At 38.9% G+C, this 19,735-nt stretch overlaps 1 protein-coding gene across 3 annotated transcripts in view; it reads left to right on the forward strand.

Moving 5' to 3' along the window:
- The window catches only part of KIAA1549 (KIAA1549 ortholog), a 141,251-nt gene that overhangs the window by 86,443 nt on the left and 35,073 nt on the right, over positions 1-19,735 (forward strand). For all 3 annotated transcript variants that reach the window (XM_035561598.2, XM_050714041.1, XM_050714050.1), the window contains exons 8-10: positions 1,381-1,526; positions 9,503-9,680; positions 11,002-11,186. In XM_035561598.2, coding sequence (XP_035417491.1) covers positions 1,381-1,526; positions 9,503-9,680; positions 11,002-11,186 — 509 coding nt within the window. The remainder of the gene's footprint in view (positions 1-1,380; positions 1,527-9,502; positions 9,681-11,001; positions 11,187-19,735) is intronic.

The following is a 19,735-nucleotide window of genomic DNA, read 5'->3' on the forward strand; positions in this document are numbered from 1 at the left end:
TCAAGACAAAGGAAAATGATAGAATTTCTGCACACTAAAGATGAGGGTTTTTTAATACTCAGTTACCAAGATATATGTGCATGGGTATTCTAAAGTATCCCAGTAGTCATAAAACATTGGGAGATGCAGTGTTCTCTGTAGCTGTACTCTTGGTTGTAGAATACAGTTCATGCTATTAAGAAGAACTAACTGATACTCAAATTCAATACACAGGCAAGAATGTTCTTCTTGCTGTATATAATATCCCTAAGCCACTGTCTGTTTATTTTGACTTTGATTTTGAGATGCTTCATTAGTGATTGAATTTAGCAGACATGCTGTTGATCTCTGTGAAAAATCATGAAAATATTTCCTTTTTTTCTGACATATGCAGTGAAAAATTTTAAATGGAAAATGTGGTTTTTGTATTTTGTTTAATAATTTAAACAAAATTGTATTTAATTGATTTTATCTAATCAAATTGCTTTTTATTAAGCACCACACTTAAGTAAGCAAACATGAAAAACTTTACTGAAAAAGGGATCTTTTAAAAAATAAACCATTATAATGGAGGGCCTCAGGAATGAAAACTGGATTATTTTGCTAATGTCAGTGGCGAGTCAGTGTACTATCCTTTAAGGTTTTTTAATTGGATTGTTCAGATGACTGTCACTCCATTAACTCTATTTTACTTTTTCTGGATGCCATCATGTTGGCAAAGGTCCACAGTTTTTTGGTGTTTCCTGCGTGTTGTTCCTCAGGTATTCATCTTAGCATCAGTTGCCTTAGTGACCTGGAGTACCTGGGGTTAGGGAGTGAAGTTGGTGGGGCTACTAACTATTTTTTTGTGTGTGCGCTTTAATTGGCATACTTGGTACTCTTGATTTTATCTAGGGAAGATGTGCTTGGAAAACACAGGTTCATTCACGTGCTCTTATTTTTTAACCTTGATTCTGAACCCTTGCCCTGCCCATTTCCAACTGTGTCTCACTTTCAAACACAAAATTTTGATTGAAAGTAGTTGCTGCAAGCAATTTAGCTGAATTTTCTCTTTTGGTTGTTTTTGAATAATTCATTGGATGTTCATATGTTTGTTTTTTCAAAATCTAAATTTTCTTCAACATTCTGTGTCTGCCTAGACTCTCTGAGATTCCAAAAGTGCCCTCTGTCCTTTTTTTTTTTTCAATTTATTTCTTTTAACTTTTCCTGATACAAAGCCTTCCTTTCTAATGTGTAACCACTAGCTTAACTTCCCAGTATTCCCCCAAGAATACTGCTGCTCTTGAATTGTCCATGAGATGTCACAGAGTGACTCAACGCTTGTAACTGAAGTTGCAGAAAAGACACTGAAAACTTTTACTAATTCATTTGTGTTCTTGGGTTACTTTTTCTGCAATGTAGTTCTCTTGGGTGTCGTCGACCAGCGAATTCAGGAGGAAGTATTTCAGGCTGAGATGGAGCGGAAGCTAGCTCACCTGTTAAACGAGGCTTTGGCCAGAGGGCGGATATGGAGACGAGCCAGTTTTGCAGGCAGCAACATTGTGCAGGTATTAAGAGCTCAAAGTCAGAGAAGAAATAAAGGGGAATAAATTATTCAATAAGTTCATAATACCTAGATTTTGAGTTGAGAAAAGATAACTCAAAAGCATGTATCACATTTGACTAGTTTAGCTAGTTGATGATGCTTGTGTTTTGTACTTGAAATGTGGTTCTTCTGGCTAACTGGTTGTCTTTTAAACTAAAAATAACAAATGGAAACAGCTGAGTATTTTAAGTGTCTATTAAAAAAATTAATGACTTTTTAAAAACCACATCGCAAATGATTTTATCAACATCCTATTCAAAAAAACAGCTATCTTGTCTGACTTGTATGAGATGCCTTGGAAGAATGAGATAGAATGGTCATCTGAGTCAAAAAGGTACTTTGGTGGAACAGCTGCTTCACAGCTCTCTATAGTGTTTTGGTGACAGTGTAGAGATATGAAATAGAATCATATGCTGCTTGATGCAGCAGTAGAGCAGTATATTCTGACTCTTAACTCCCTAGTCATCATAGGTCACTCCTGTGATCAGGAGTGGCTTTTAAGTAAGATCGATAAATTACATCAAATTTTGTACGTGTGACAGCTTCTGAAGACCTGTGCTTCACTATAGTTTTGTCTCAGGTGGAATTATTTACATAATGTCCATGAAGGCTTGGATATTTAATTTTAATTTATAAATCCTCACATGTTCTTCTAGTCATTTCAAAAAGCTGAAAACCATTTTTTAAGAATAATGTTCTTAAAAATTCCTTTTTCTAGCTAAGTCAATAGCAGTTCGTTTATCTCACAGATGGCCCTTCTTGTAGTTCAAACCTATTATTTTTACTTAACCTTCCAGTTTTTGCTAGCACTTAAATTTTCGGATATTGGGATTTTCTTTCTTTTGTTTTTCTGTCTTGGAAACATCTGTTTCAGTAATTGATTTTACTTTTTTTTCTTTAATGCAGCTTTGAATTGCTGTAAATAGATGTCTTTTATTCCCAACACCTCTTATTGCACTTTGTTCTTTATGTCTCAGTCCTCCCTTTGCATATAAAATAAACACATAATCCTTATGTTGCTAGCAAAGATACCATAGCCTATAAAATGTGTACATGTAGATTATGGTTTTACTATTTTAGATAATAAAGCTCAAAGTCATTTGTATTTTTTCCTGCGCGAGATTCCAAGCAGGTCCTTTCTAGCTAAAGAATAGTATTTTGGAAAATAGTGTTTTTCTAATAACTTTGTATTACTTACTGGGATATGAGAGAACTCTGCAGCTCATGTCCCAAGCAGCAATGCTGCTCATTTATGCTACTTAATTAGTGTGAAGAGTCTGCAAATTGCTGTCTTCGGCAGTGGAGGATTCTCTTAGTTCTGTTCAGCGCACCCTACCATCCCACACAACACAAGGCTGTTCCAGGTGCTTACAGGCAATACTGGTCGATACGGTTAGCAACGTAATACGGGAGGTGTGGAAGAGAAGAAGGCTGAAGGAGAGTGGATGATACGCTTGCAGCGTGTGATCCTCACTGCTAGGTATCTGTGATCAGTGAGGTGCTTTCCTGCATGAATCTTGGTAGGTACTGTCAGGTATCACAGCTGCTTGTTTGCATGCATTCACAGAATATTTAGGTGTATGGTAGGTAAGACAGCCTTAGAGGCTGTTGGTTTATGGTATCTCAAGTAGACTTTATTAAACATAAATTGCATTAATTACCTGATGCTTAACGCTCCCTTAGAGTTGATTATTTATATTTTGTCTCTGAGGCCAACTTCCTAACTCCTAGAAAATGAACAAACTTTTTTCTGTGTCATCTGGTTTTGACTAAGTCATTTGCTGGTGCCCTAAGGAGACATACAGGGAAGAATCCCATTCAGACACAACCAGCCTTAGAAATTTGTTCATAAGAGTTTGGCCATGTGCTTTTAGGTGAGTCTTTGTGCCCTGTGGCTGGATCTTCCAGAGCACCTACTTTTACCTGTGTGCAAATAAATGAAAAAAAATGTTCTTTGTATTTTTCTTCTCTGCAGTATTTCCTTGCATTAGTGAAGGTATCTGGTGACTTCCCACAGCTTCATCAGTTATGTCTGAGTATTTCAGTAATCCTACTGTTTCTTCTCTCCCCCACACCCAGCTCTCAGAGCCATGTTCTAACCTGGGTACTCTGCATAGAGAAGCTCAAATACTTCGATGATTACTGCAGCAGAGAACATGCATGCTGAAATGGCATTTCTGTAGAAAACAAAACAGGTTGGCTAAGGTTTGGCTCATATAATGCAGATAGATAATTAAGGAATAGTTCTGCCTTAATATTAAATTCTTTAGGAAGTAACGATCTTTTCACCAGGATTACTTTGTGTATTCAAAGGCCCAGCCAAACAAGTTACTAGCTTTTTCTTTATGCTAGGACTGGAGCAACCGAGTTTCATGTGTGCAGCGGTGCTGTAAACTTGGCCTGTAATTGCTGCAGCTCTAGAGATAGGAACCTGGAGTCTGAGCCCAGGGAAGACTTTCATGCTTACAGCAGGTTTCATAGGCAGTGTCCTGACCACATCAATATTCCTGTGATGTGAGGATAGTTATGCAGAGCTGCTCTCATGTTGACCTTTTCTAGGACCAGTGTAATAGAAATGTCAGCATCACACCTGGTGCAAAGACACGTGCAGTTGGAGTGAGGCACCTGCTGGTGGTCTCCTGAGTGAAGGATTGCTTTCAAGAGTGCTTCCCTGTCAGTTGAGGGTCTGGTCCATAGCCACTCGCAATAAACCTTTTAGTTTTACTGCTGCTCATTCTATTACTCATAGCCAAGTTTTTAAGCTGTGTATGAAGTGTGTTGTTTATATGCGTGTTTGAGTCTTCAGGGGCAGCTATTTATGTTCCTTGTGTTTTGTATTGAGATTTTCCCATCTCTGTTTCTTGCTCACCAAACAGTGACTGCTCTATTAGTAGGCCACAACGAAGAGAAAATTAGAACAGAAGCTGCCAGTAACACCAAAGCGTTGGTTACTTCTATTAGCAAGACGTGCATATATCCACAGAAGACTAGACACGTTTCACTTGTGTTGAGCCCCTGTAGATCTGAGATTTTCCTGAGGTGAAAGATATTTATAGTGTATTGAAATGTGACATTTCTAAGCTCTATTAGAAAATCAAGATTGTGGGTCAAAAGGTGAAGCAATTATTTGCAAATGTTACTGCAGGCATGTAAGTTTCCTTTCATATACTAAGAAAATAGAATTGATACTTTGTGAGGTTTAGATTTCATTTCTAAAGGTGTTAGGATCTAAGAATGTTAAAAATTACTCTTTAAATCTAGACACTTTGAATAAGAGCTTTGGTCTACCTAGGGTGCTCAGATAGCATCTTTTCCTCTCCTCTGTGCTATTAACAGGTGGCACTCCAGGCTAAAAAATGCCTATAACCATCTCTAAGAAAAACCTTTGAAGCCTCGTGGTTGACTGTTTTACATGAGATAGTTCCCGTGACTTTTTATAATGTTCATATTATTGTTTTACAGAGCATGTCATATATATTTTTGACATGTATCTGCTGTTTCTGCACATGCTTAATGCTGTTTGTGTTGCACCCACACAGACTAAGCCACATGATACGTTTTGTGAATAGTTCATCATTTCTCATTAAATTCTTGTGGAAATAGTGGGTTTAATAGTAGTTTAAAAATATGCTAGAAGCTAATACAAAAATAATTTTCCTTCATTGCGGTGTGCTTGTTCCCTTGAACCTAAAAGAAAGCAAAAAGGTGATCCTAGTAAGTGACAAAACGAACGATGTTCTAATTTAAAGAAAAGAGCAGGGTAGATGACACTACAGTCATAACGTGCATGAGAGAATAGTATCTGTGAGGGGAGGTAATGACTGAATTGAGTTTTTCATTAAAGCAGGGGTTCATTCCCTTGCTTTTCTGCTAACAGCATACATCTCTCCCGAGTGCATAACCTGGGTGAAGGCCAAGTCTCTGCGTGAGACTTCAGGTGCAGAGCCTGTGGGAACTGCTGCCCGACCTCGTGGTTGGAGCAGCTTCACCTCACATTGGCCACCCGGTGCAGCAGTGGGTGGCTGGCCAGAGCCCTGCAGCAGCAGTGGGAGCCCCGGCACCTCACCACAGCATTTTGTCTCCACTGGTTTCTAGTGGAGCACCGTCAGGTTCCCTGCAGTCTGCTCACATCTGTGTTTCGTCAAACCAATTGATGGGCCAGCAAAGCCTCCACAGAAGGCAGCAGAGGAGCGGTCCTTAGGCCTGCAGTCCATGTCCTGGTCCCCTCAGCTCACTCACTGGTCTCCCTGGCACGGTGTGACAAGGGTCCAAGGGCCCATGTGCCAAACTGGGTGAGTGCTTGATGTGGTGGCACACAGCCCTGCCAGAGCACTTGAGGACCATGCTGGCAGCCAGTGAGCTGCATCGATGTTTCCTGCCTTTGCCGGTTTGTGCAAGGGCTTTCTCAGACGCAGAGCCACATGCACATGAGGCTTGATTCACATGTTTTATGTAGCCTCATCTCCCGAACCCTTCAGGCCACAGTACAGCTTAAGTGCCTGTATGCTAAAATACTGGTTTTTAATAAAGTAGAAAGCAGAACAATTTTTGATTATATTTTTTTTCCTAAGGGATGAGGGTAGTGAAAAATGGAAAATCATCCTAGTGCATATGTTTTGGAGTTTTTGAGGGTGTGTTTGCTTATTCCTCAGTAACACTTCTGCCTTCAAACCCCTGAATAAGCTCACCCAGGGACTCCTTCCCTGTGAATGGGTTTATGGCTGGGAGATCTCAGGCTGACTGATGCTCTGCACATGCCTCGTGAGTTTGTCCAACACCTGGATTTCCCCTGCTTTCATTTATGAACTAGACCTGGTTGCCAAGGCAACTCTCTTCACTGACCTATGATAGTCTCTTGAAGACATTTTTTAAATTAAATTTACTGACACCTGAACACAATTAAGTTTCTGCTCTCTGGAGGTTAAATGCACATCTAGTATCAAGAAAGATGAAATCATTTCTGTACACAGAAGTTGAACGAATTAGTCTTTTCTTTTTTTCTTTTTTAATTTTCTGCCTTCTCTGTATTGAAATTCTTGCATCTCATCTCTCCTTATGTCTTTCCTCACTGCCAAAGTATAAACGTAAAGTGCTTCCTTCCTCGCACATGGGCTGCATTTCTACATGCCTGGAAAATACCACTTCTGTCTCTGCATGCATTCTTAGTGCTCTCAAGGAGAGAGACCACTATTAAATATGAGACAAAAACAATCTGAAGCTGTACAGAGAATACAATTTGGAGGAAAATGGCACAAAACTTATTACAAAAGCTGTGTAAAACTTATTACACAGAAGCTGTGTAAAAAATGGGTGCAATGGCTGTGTATCTTGATTTTTAAAATAGATTTAAAAATAGTTCGGATCTAGTGTGACAGTTTGTGTTACAGCAAACTTAGAGGTCTGTTAAAAAAAAAAACACAGAGGGTTAGTGAATCAACAAGACAGATCAGAAAACTGAAGTGCTGATACTGTCGCAGTTCCCGAGTTTGCATGCAAGTTGAGCTGTCGCATAGCCACCTCAACAATACCCTGTTCAGCCATCAGCTCTCTGAGAACAGAACTCTGTAGCCATCTCCACATGGATTTGAAATTCAGTCTGCACCTTTCTGTAGTATGATGTGAGCACTCATTAAGAACCGCATATTCAGAATGAATTCTTTCAGAGGAAACGTATCTGAAAACAGTGAGTTTTGTTCATTTGCACCAGCCAGCACTTCCCTCTGTTGAATTTCTTGTTCATTCCCATGTTCTCTATACTGTGCCAAAATACCTCCAGATGGTTCTCCTTCCTATCCTGTTGGATTCCTCTCACCCTTCCCTACTCCTCAATATGGAGAGGAGTATTAAAATTGTTTTATTTTGGTTGTGGCAACTTGCACAATGGGATCTGTCTTCCTCCCCCTCTGTTCTTTGTAAAGGCAACTGTGGAGGAGTTCCTTTCTGAACTCATTCAGCCAGAGTTTCTGACAGTTACTCTGTGTGTACAACACACATACAGTAAGTGTTGTACTTCTTGAACACTCCACAATGCCACAAAATCTATGATAATTCAATTTAAGAATCTTCTACACTTCTGTGATTCTGTAGGTTTGCGTGTGTCACAAAGAAGCTTCCTAAAATTAAAATGAGAACCCATTGACTAATAACAAGCAGCCTTTCAGTTCCCTTGCTGTCTGTGTGAGGTATGTGCTAGTTAGGAAGTGCTCATCCATGCTGAAAGCAGATACTGCTTAATACTCCATACTGTTCTGTGCATTAAGGCCAGACTGTGGTGAAGGCAGCCCAGCTGAAGTAGAAATACGAAGCTGTGGGCATTTGTTAACTCATGATGTATCTGGGTTCTGTGAATCCAGATTTGACCTTAGAGCTGCTGAATATGTGTACTAACAAACCATATTTATTGATACCCTTGTGTTACCTTCAGTCAGGGATTGGTAGAAGTGTGAATAGCATTCAGGATGAGAAAACGGTATTGGTTAATGGGTTAGCAGGTCTTGCTGTATCTCATAAAATTGTTCATTTCTCTGCTCTATTTTTGGGTATTCTGTAACTTATGCCAAATGTGACTAATGCTGAACATTGTTCTTTGATTTCAGTTGATTTGGCCTAGAAAACTTATATGACAGTTACGTTTTTTTGCTTTGGGTTTTGTTTTTATTATACTTAATATTGCCATTCCTGGGAGATGCTTTTATAGGACATGTTGAGCTGATGTCCCCCAAAGACAAGAATATCATTCCGATTGAACTAAAGCATTGCACTGCTTCCCTTCAACAAGATTTTTTTGTTAGAAACAAGGAAAGAAAAAAAAAAGCTTTGCTTTTGTAAGTCTTAGACATGCAAACATTTATTAATTTGCTCTATTTTAAGCCTATAAGCAGTTGTTTGAGATTCTAATTTATTAAATATGTACTTCGCAGTGAAAGGAGAGTTCTGAAGGAAACTAAATATATTGCTCCATTGTGGCATTTCCTCCCAGATCTCTTCAAACTCTGTTTTGCATGGTGGAATACCTCTTGCTGCTTGTTTGGAGTATTTCTAGGTTGAAAACACCATTAAACTTAAATGGTAAAACAGAGCAGAATTATTATATATGAGTTTAATTTTATAGGAATTTAAAATTGTTATGTGAGTCTCATCTGCAATGTAGATGTTCAACAGTTAAATAGTATCTACAGGGCTTCTTCATAGCACACATTCTTTTGATTATTAACATCTTTAGAAGACTGCTTCCCACAGCATCAAATAAATTCCTTCCTGAAGAAAGGTGGATACCAGAGGGAGCTGTTTGGAGGATGAAGGTAACTGTGCAGGTGCTTTCATTTAGGAAGAGCAAACAGTTCTTTTTGAAGCTAACAGAATATTTGCCCTTGTAAGTGCTTAACATTCAGAAAAACTGAACCAAAAAAAAGTGTGTGTTATGAATAAAAAAAATGTGAAGTCAAAGTATTCAGAGAGGGAAAAGTGCAATCAAATGAATCTTTCCAGCAGCTCCTACTACCCAACAAACTACAAAGGTAATAAGGCTTCTAGGGTGGGATGGTATTGGTGTCTTCAGAATGAAAGCAGTTCTGTTCAGTACTGGATCTCTATGTAGTCATGAAACAAATAAAAATAAAAATAAATAAATAAATAAACAACCTTCAGGTTTGCTATAAAAATGTATTACGTGAGGGATCACTTCCCTGGAAATTTCCATTTATTGAATCATAGAATATCCCAGATCGGGACATATATATCCCAGATATATCCCGGATGAGGACAGATAGAGATTCCATCTTGGCAAAGCTGTTCCAAATGTTTCTTTTTAGGGAAGTGTCCTTAAGACCCAAACCCTGTGAAGGGAAGGGGAAGATGGGGAAAGACTAAAAGGCTAAATATATGGGAACCCCGAATAAATACAACTTAAAATGTAAAAGCATTCCAATTTCTTTTCAGATTGTGAATGTGTCACGGTTAGATGGTGTTGATAACCCTGTGGAGCTGATCTACTTTGTGGAGGATCAGGATGGAGAGAGATTCAGTGCTTTGAAGTGCTCTGACCTGATGAACAGGGTTGATATCCAGCGGGCTGCAATCATCCTTGGATACCGCATTGAAGGCGCCGTTGCACAGCGTAAGCCCTGTCAAATCTGCACTGATGCCAGCAGAGAGAAAAGGGAAGGGTGATATTAGCTTTGGAAATCATGGCACTGCACAGTGCCCACAATTGTGGTGGTTTGCTCTTGGAATATGTTTCTAAATTTTGTCCCTCATTAAAACAGCACTTTAAAGATTGATCAGTAGCTCATATACTTCTTAATTTCAGTCAATGGTTTGCAATATTGGTTGGACAAAAATGCAAAAAGTTGCAATAGTAAATTCCTTTTATAGAAATGGTAAGTGTTGAACGTGCTTCATGGGCTGTTTATAGCTTATTCTGCATACAGAAACTTAATATCTCTGGCACATCATTAAATGGTTGTTTCAACAGATGCAGATTTTTTTTCTTTCTTATTGAGAAGAAACTAAACAAACAAAATTTTTTATGTAAGACAATGGTAATTTTATATAAGAAATTGTAATGACATAAATGAGCTGTTAGAAGTATAAAGTGTAAGAATTAAAATATGTTCTCTTTAAGATTCATCATCAGAATGGCTATTAATAAAAATGACACAAAAATAAATTGAATAGAAATACTGTTTTTTGACTTGAAAGCATTGTTTTAAGAAAATGTGTCAATTTGACCAGAAATATTACTGCTGTGGGTTTTAGTCCCACGTATAGCCACTATGCAAAAAATAGAGCAATTGGAAGTTTTATAAGTTTTTCCAAATCACTTTTTCTGTGCATGACTTGTTTGTTTACACTTTTCAATATGACTTCCTTTTTTTTCTCTTTGGGAGTAAAAGATCTCTCACACTGACAATGAAATAGAGAAAGGGGAAAAAAAGGTAACCAAACTATGGGGCTATACACAACAGGTAGGGGGTTGTTACTGATTTCAAATTCACTGTGATTATTGGTGGGGAGGGTAACAATATCCATAACAAAAGAGAAGAGAGAGCTGATGATTATACCTAAAGCAGGATGCAGACAAGATGCAATAAAGTTGAAAACGTTCTCACCTTAATGGTGAGTCATTTTTCTGGACCCATTTCACTATGTTAGGTCAGGTTGGGGTTACAAAGTGATGTGGTAGAAGTGTATTATCATCAGTAATTTAAGCAGGGGTCCTCAGGAGGTAGACCAGAACAACTGATCACCTGCCCCATGCTTCCTGAGCATGACATATGTTAACTTCTAAGTGTATGACATTTCCTGTGATGTGCGGCTGGTTTCTGATAAATTCCTGAACTAGTATTTACAATAATATAAAAATACATAACCTTGAAGTGTCCTCAGTTAAAAATATTTAACCACATAATGCTGCTGTCTTCCTTTTAACTTCACAGCTGTGGAAAAGCTGAAGGAGTCCTCCTCAGAGTCACAGAATAGCAACCTATGGATTATTGTTGGAGTGGCAGTCCCAGTTGCTGTGGTGCTCCTGATCGTTATTATTTTATACTGGAAACTTTGTCGAACAGACAAGCTGGAGTTTCAGCCAGACACGATAAGCAACATTCAGCAGCGACAGAAGGTAAAAGGGGAAGCTGTGCTGGGAAGAGGTTGAGTATTCTGACCATAAATGAACGTGGGAGTCTAGGGAACGCCTCGTATCCTTAAATAGCATGTGGAAACATAGCTTCAGAGCCTTCTCATTAAAAAGCAAAAAAAAAAAGTTAAACGATAGTTAAAGTCAAGAATTCCATGGTGTTTTATCTGTTCTCCTAGTTATATGATACTGTGTTAGATAGATACATTCTTCTGAAATAGGGGCAGTGAGGTTGAAAGGAATCCTTTATCACTTCATTTCAAGGCTTCAGCTAGAACTGAGTAAGAGGAAATGTATTGAGTGTTGAAGCAGTGACCTTGTTTTCTGCAGAGGGCTGAATTTTTATTTGGCGAGTTTCCGCTAAAGTAATTTGACAACCGAACCACACCGTCCATTATACCTCACACTGGAACTAGCATTTGCTAGTTTCCATCTTTGGGATGGTCTTTTTGCCCATCTTTGCTGCTCCCCATTCTTCTGGAGCTGTACTCTGTTTTGAGAGCCTGTTGCAGGACTAGAATTGCAGTTACTGGATTTGAATGAGACTTCGTGGGTGGGCATGCTGGCTGATGTGATGGAGGACTGGGTTAGGATGGTGATAAATTCAGTAGTCTGTCTTTTTAGTGCTCAAGACCGTAAATGATCCATGATTTTCACAAAATTGAAAGGAGTGGAAAAATGACTTAAAGGGTTACAAATCCTACTTTTCCTTTTTAACAACTGAAGAGAACATGTCTGTTTGTTAGAAATACTTATTAGTGAGGATACTATCAGAAGCATTAATAAAGGCAAAGTAATCTGCCTGTGCTAATCCTGTGGTACTGTAGTCATGTTTCTGTAACTGTCACCTCATGTTCAGTCATACAGTTTTCTCTGTAGCAAGTCTTGTCTGTACACCATGCTCCCTTTCGAGATAATTAATGATGTGAAAGATGAGAGAAGCAGAAAGCAGTTGCACTTCCAAAGCAGTCAGAACAAATCAATAGCAACTTCCACTTGTCTTGGCAGTGCAGAGTGAGTGTAAGAATCAAGGTCAGCAACAAGTTGTACCCTTTGATGAACTTCATCTTCTGCTACGGTTTCACCTGTGCTCTGGTAATACATAACACAAACCTTGATTGAAGAAGTTCCCTGTAGTAGTTTAAGCTAATTTGAGAAGGGTCATACAAAAAAGGCAGGAGGGGATCATTATCCTTCGTACACTATTTCATGACATAAATTTTCAGTACCTCTCTGCTGTCTCAAGCATTGTGTAAGAAAGCGGCTGTGTTGGCTGCGAGGCCAGAAACATCTTTTCATCCCATTGTTTTGGAAAGTTGCTCAGTTGTTTGCCTCTGCTGCTTCCACAATGTTCTTCATTTTAATCATTCACGAGTCAGAAGCCTTGGATTTGTTTATATGCAAGTCCTAGTTCACCTAGGGAGCCACTTTTCCTGCTCTAGGGAAGTCACTTCAAGCAAACTGGAAAGATCCAGTAAGGACATCTAGTCCAGTCCTTCATGTGCCAGTGGATGGCTCATGCTTAAATACTAAATGAGGTAAAGCAATAAAAAGCATCTTAAATTTTTATCAGTTAGTGCATTAAAAATCTGGCAAAATCTACTTCAAAAAAAAAATCCTCCTTTGCTGGGGACCCAGAATGAAAGAATTAATCTGGGTTCCATGATAGCAGGCTGTTGTTGGGCTCTCTTCATGTCTCCAAACAGTGGGTTGGAATTCCAGGACAGAATAGGGCTTATTAAGCAAGCACTGAAGGACCCACAGACAGTCACGACAGCATACAAATGATGACGTACGTTTGGTCTGGTTCAGGTCTTTTAAATTGTTTGTGGTTTTCATTCTTTTTATTAGTAAATGCAAAGAAATGATGAAGAGAGTCAAATCATGTGGTCTGGGATTTAAGATTTAAAAAAAAAATCAATTTAAAAATAAATTTCACCCCACCTGCACCCCCTCATTATGCTCATAATTATTTGAACTTGCCTTTGGTACCAAAGGAAAGTGAAGGTCTTCACAACCTGTGTAAATTGGAGGATATTTTGGTTAGAGATGTTTTGTTTTTTTCTTGAGATCAAATATTTTATTGGAAAAGCCACAAAGAATATGCATTTATAGTGATTATTTTTCCTTGCTTCCATTAAGCTTAAGAAAAAAAAAAAAGTAAATAAAGAAATGGAATGTGTAAATCTTAAAGTATTTCACTAACAGGCATGGCATGCATACTGGAAATAGAAGACAATTTTGTCAACACGTATTAAGTCTATAATGTGTTTTGCACTTGAAAATGTGTTTTTTTGTTTTTTTTTTTAACATTAGTTCTACTGGTTTGGAAAATAAGAAACAGGGACACTCTTCTCCTGTTCAGATGAAATAGAGGTTGCAGACTCGGTCCTTGAAACACCAACAGTGAGAAGTTAGGTAAACATATAGTAATGTTCATTTTTCTGCAAATGACATCAGTAAGTCTTAAAATTTGCAGGAGCTTTTTATTCTCAGTTCGGGGTGTCTCTTAGAAATTTGAATTCTCTTAAGATGGTTTAAAGACACTATATTCTAGATTCTGTAGCCCAGTGTGTCATTGATCTTTTCTTTCTTTCTTCATTTTATTTAGTCACTTAATTCTGGTTTTAAACACCTGCTTTCATCCTGAAATATTTTGATTTGCACACAGGCCATATAATTATTTGAATTTTAGTCTTCTATTTGTTAAGGCTTACTTTCACAGAATTATCTTTTATTTCTTTTTTTCCCTTGGGTAGGTAGGATATTTGTGTTCCAATGACCACCATTAAGAGCAAGTGATAAATTGCATAGCCTAATAATCTATCTTCCAATGAAGCAGACAAGTACAATACAATTATCTGTTGTTAAGACCCTAAATGCCTTTTGGGCTTGCCCCTGAGAGTATGGCTACCTGGGTACAGCACCGTGGGGGACAGATCACAAGGTATCTTGGCTGTGCAGGCACTCCATCATGCCAGCACTGCCAGCCTTCTTTGGTCTCAGTCCAGAGCATGGTGTTTCTGCAGCATACATGCTTCTTGAGAGTATTTGGGTCACAGCCCCCCACTTGCGACTGTAGATAATAGCATATTTTTCAAGTCACCAGGCATAGTTGTGTTGAAAAATATTTAGGTCCTACAGTGATAAACCCATAGAATTACCCAAGACTGCATCTGTAGTTGTGTCATAGCAGCCTTGAAGCTGAGCTTTAGTCTGGTGTTGCTTCTTGCCCCCATCCTCAAGGCCAGGTCACTCTCAAAGACACAACAAGGCAACGACTTGTGCATGGCAGGCTGTATTCAGCAAGGCCTGTTCTGTGGAGCAGATGTAACATGCCACGCTACCAGTTTCTGTTATTTCTATCTGGCTTTCTAGTTTCATCACTGAATCCCAGTCCTGCAGATAGGATGGCATAAGCATCCTTACAAGGTTATCTCTGCGAAAGACAGAGAGGCAGCCTGAGCTCAAACAAGGCTGGAGTGTTTTGCTGACACTGAGAATGCAAGGCGCAATAACTATAAGAAATGTTTTCCTTCCAGATGGCCTCAGAAGCTTGCAATTTAGGTGAATTGAAACACAGATAGATAGAAAGGAAAACTTTTGTGGAAACTGGTGCTAGCAAAATAAGGTTCAAAAATATTGTAATAAACAATGGACCTTGAAGAGACTCTAGTAGATTTTCTAGTCCATCTGTCTGCCTCAAAGCAGGATTGACAATATCTGAAAAATACTAGGTGGCCTTTTTGTCTGGAGACTAAATGGGGAAAGGTGCTTAAATCAGAGTTTTCTGGGACCCTTTTTAAACTAGAAGTTACGGAAGCAGGTCAGAGCAGTGAATTTCTATGCAAGATTCATTGGTCTGTGCAAGGGTAATTCTTTTCAAGAGATGGAGCTGAGATATTTAAGGGGCATATCAAGTATTCATGACTTGTTCGGTAAGCTGTAGCATCCTACAAGAAATTCACCTTGATGTGATCTGGGTTGTTGCACTGGATAAAGGTGACTTTGCTTTTTGGAATAAAAAGCTGCATAAGTAGCGTTCTTCAATTACATGATTTTCTCTTGCCTTTGCCTATATCCATCACAACATCGTTACAACATGAACTCTTTTTATTGCAAAGAAGCTGTACTGTGTCTTTATAGGAAATTGAATTTTTGCAGTGGTTTGTTTTTCGTCTTTGTGAGAAAATAGAGAAATGTCTTTAATGTCCAAACCATCATTCTGCTCTGTACGGGACTACAGCCATTTTTGCACAAAAATACTGTCAATGCTTTTCCTCTTCTCTGAAGAAAAAAAAAACACACATTCTATATATTTGTAACGCAAACAGAGCTGGCAATAATATTTATTTCCCATCCACAATTAAAATGGGACCTGGCTCTCTAGGGATCTAACTTTCCCTGCTGTGTATGAGCTTTCAGAGAAGAAAGTCACATCCCTCGCTAGGACTTTTCAGAAGTAGTTTCAGCTCTTGACAGTTATTCAGGGAAGGTCTCCTGGCCCTGTTGACAGAAATCTTAGTCCTATGGACAAACTTACTGATCTTTAGAAGGTCCTGGATGTTCTAGTGGAAGGTGTCCGTGCCCATGGTAGGGGGGGCGGAACTGGATGGTCTAAGATCCCTTCCAGCACAAACTGGTCTGTGACTCTGTGGACTGATGGGCGTGCTGAAGTCATTGCCTTTGCAGTGCTGACTTTGACCAAGTGGCTTGCTCAGTACCTAGTTTTTCCAAGGGCATGTTCTAAAACCCTGGAGGGAAAAAAGGCTGCTTCTCCAGCCAGGAGTTGCTCCTCTCTGGGGCCTAGGTGTGCCACTGTGGTTCTTAAAGGCTGCGCACACCTCTCTGGCTCAGTGTCCCCGTACATTGACCTGTGGGAGAGGTGGGGTGCATCGACCCCAGCGAAGCTTAGGACAAAGCATATGGTTCCCCACCTTCTCCATGAGCAGTAGCACAGACAGTGTGAGAGCTGGAGGGCTGCCAGTTTACATCGTGTGCCAGCAAACCTCAGCTGATGTGTAATCACCTGGGGACCGTTCGCAGCTCCTGTGTGTCTGCTGTAACCCGCAGAGCTCGTGGCAGCCACTCAGACCACCCCACGTCGCTCGCTGTTACAGGTAACGAGTCGTGCATCCTACAGCACGTCAGGCAGGCTGGTGTGGATTTTTATTTTTCCCCCAAGCAGGAACATCTGATACCCAAAGCTCATGTGTCGGGTGTATCTTTACACCTCTGAACAGAGAGTTTTGCTTATTATTGTCTATTCAGTAAACTACCTCTTGGATGTTCCCGAGATCAAAGAGGCCAGCCCTGCTGGAGGCTAAATACTAGGCTTCTGCTCCTGATACAAAGAATTCTTGTGATGTTTTGACATCCTGTAATGCTTTTGTTCATCTGTATAATGTGGAGGCAATAGCTCTGCATTTCAGAATAGTTCCAGTCAAAAGAGATTCATGTAAAGAAAGGCAGCTGACAGCAATCTTATAAAAACTACTCGAAAACTGACATGAGTTTCTGCAAGAGATTTATGTCTGTGCCAACTGTTTGCATAACAAATACCTTTCATTTCTAATAGCAACCTTAACTATCAAAAATGTTGTCTTTCTGAAACTGGCATACAGGTTTTGCTGTGTTCAACTCAATAGCCGGATTCTAACAAGGAACACAGTATTCAACATCTTAATTACTTTTCAACAATGCAGTTCTCTGATGTCAGTCCTTCTGCAAGAGCTCTTTTGTGGAAACTCATCTTCTGTACTGAGGATTAGCTATTGAAAAGTTGTAGATATAAAATACCACGCTTGGATATACTGCTTATACCAGCAGATTTAAAACAACAACAACAAACAAACAAACAACAAAAAAAAAACTAAAATGTCTCTGCATTTTTTTTTATAAACATTTGAGCAGCCATACAAAATTTTGATTGAAAGGCCCATCTGCCAAAAGCCATGAGTCTATAGAAGGGGATAAGGACAGGAAAGGGACATATGATAATTTTCTTTGAGTAACTTTTCAGCTTCCAATTATGAGCAGGGACTTTTCACTCTAGAATTGGTGATACTTAGCAATCCTCAGTGGATTTGTCCTCTGTGAACTTTTCCAATCCTTCTAAACTAATCTGAGCTGCTGACAGGTGTTTATCCAGCACGTTATGTGAAAGAATCATGTTGTCATCTTTTGTGTTGCTTTTATCCTGCTACCTCCATGTTTTCTGTGATGCTCCTGACGAACAGCTGGTTTCTGGACACCAGCTCAGTGCCAATCTTGACTTTTCAGATCTCTGTTATTTCCCATCTCCACTGTCTTTTTCCTAGATTGAGGACTGCTTGTTGTCTTCACCTTGTTGTTTTTTTTTTTTTGAACCATTTCTTTGAACTAGCCTTCGAAAAGGCTACATTTTCTAATTCTTTTCAATCTTTTTTTGAGTGGGGGAAACCAGAACTGCATATGATTTTCAAAACGTAGGTGACACATGGATTTATAGAGTAATATTTATATAGTGGCTACTTTTGAAAAGGATTTAAAAAAAATCCATTTTCAAAACACAGATTAACTTTATAGTATTTTAGTCATAATAGACCACTAAGATTAGATCACTACTGGGGAAGTAAATTTGTCTTTCCTACTGTAAGATGATAGTTTACCATAGAATTTAGCTATTTTGAGAACAAGGATATGCACCAATATCAAATTATTGTTATTAGTGGTTTTAATGTCACTACTCACTTGTTGCAGAACGGCAAGAAATTTCGCTAAATGGTTTGCAATTGACATTGTGATTGTAGCGAAATGACAGTGTGAATGGAAGGCTTTTATAGCCAGAGCTGACAAGCTAGGTGATTTATTTGTATACTTTATCTCCTCAAATTACAGGTGCCTGCATGAAATAGCAACATCATTTGAAAGGATCTCTGGGCCTGTAGCAAGAAACAGATTTACCTTAGTTTTAGGATAGTCTTGGATAATGGGGCACAACAAGGAAGGAGGGAAAAGAAACTGTAGCTTCATTTTAGCAAGCAGATTATTTCTACAGTGTATATTAATGTGCTTTCATTCTGTCTGCATTAAGCGCTCTTTAGATTTATAAATGTCTGAGTTATAAGACCACGGGATTATCTTTGCTCACTGTGCCCAACAAAATGTCAGCACAAACACTAAAATTGTTAATCTGTGTTCTGTCTTAAAGTTTGTCAGTAATTTTCTCACTATTTGAGAAAGTGTTTCTGGACTGTATTGTGTATGTACTCTGTCCAGACAGTGAGAGACATGTTATGAACATATTTTCTTGCCTCACAAGTTGGGAATTTTTTTTTAATTCGTAATTTTTTTGACATGCTGTGCTACCTGTTAGAGATTGTAGTGGATACCAGACTTGCTTATATGGCCTTTGAGAAGTAATTTTTTGACATAGCATATGGAAAAGAAACTGTTGGAACTGAGACACAGTAGTCACCTCTATTTTATAAAGTTGATGATCATTTTCTGACTTATTTGTGACACTTTCATCTAACTAGTGTGCAAAGGAACCTTACCAAAGCCTGATTCATAGTATCCACCCTGCGACATTCCTGTCTTAGGAGGAAAGCTAAAACTATGTATGATGCAGACACAAAACTCTGCATATCACAGCAGTTACCTTAGCAGCCTATGGGCATAGATGTACTCAGAGTTAGAGGCTTTCAGCAACATGCTTTCTCTTGTGTTTTGTGAAATTCACTGAGCTGTCATGGTAGTATTAATGTGGCAGCAGGAAATGCACAAAGGAGAAGAATGGGGATGATGAAAACCGATGAAAAGCATCCATAATAAAAAGCATCCTTAATAAAATATTTCAGAACAGGTGTCTTAAGAATTTCAGGCTTTTAAAAATTTTTGAAAATTTTGAGGTTTCTTTATTCATTTGTTTTTAATCCTGTGCCAGGGGCAAAATTCCTGAGGTAGTGCTTTCCATGGCATTTCTTCTTATATGTATGATGTTTATGGTGGTGGGCAGGAAATCACGGTTTTGACTTTTCAGAGAAGGAAACTGGGACCAGACAATGTACACTAGCTTATTCTGGTTTTCTGTGCCAGCATCATCTATACTGTGCACTCTTTTTCTCAGGCTTGATGGTAGAAACCCCTGCAGCTACAGGCATGTTTCTTCTCCACAAGGACACATTTGTTCAACTGCTTGACCTATTCCAAGTAATGGTGACAGCTGACAGAAGTGCTGTTGTGATGACAAATGTGAAACATAATTTGTATGATGACGTATTGGTCCAGCATGAGAAAATGGATCGCATGTTGCACGTACAAGCCATTCTTTGGCTCTCAGTTCTCAAACCCCTGCTTTTTTGAGACAAGGCTTGTTGTACTAATACAGGCTCTAAGACAGTCATAATAGTAGCAAGAGGGTATCCCACATAAGAGATGATATATTGAACAGCCAGTATACAAACCCTTCTTATACAGACATCAATAATTATCACGTGAAGATATTTAAATCTATTTAGAAACCTTTTTAACTGTAGTTCTAAAACAAAAAC

The sequence above is a fragment of the Cygnus atratus genome, chromosome 1 (genome assembly GCF_013377495.2).
Source record: "Cygnus atratus isolate AKBS03 ecotype Queensland, Australia chromosome 1, CAtr_DNAZoo_HiC_assembly, whole genome shotgun sequence".
In the NCBI taxonomy this organism is placed as follows: Eukaryota; Metazoa; Chordata; class Aves; order Anseriformes; family Anatidae; genus Cygnus; species Cygnus atratus.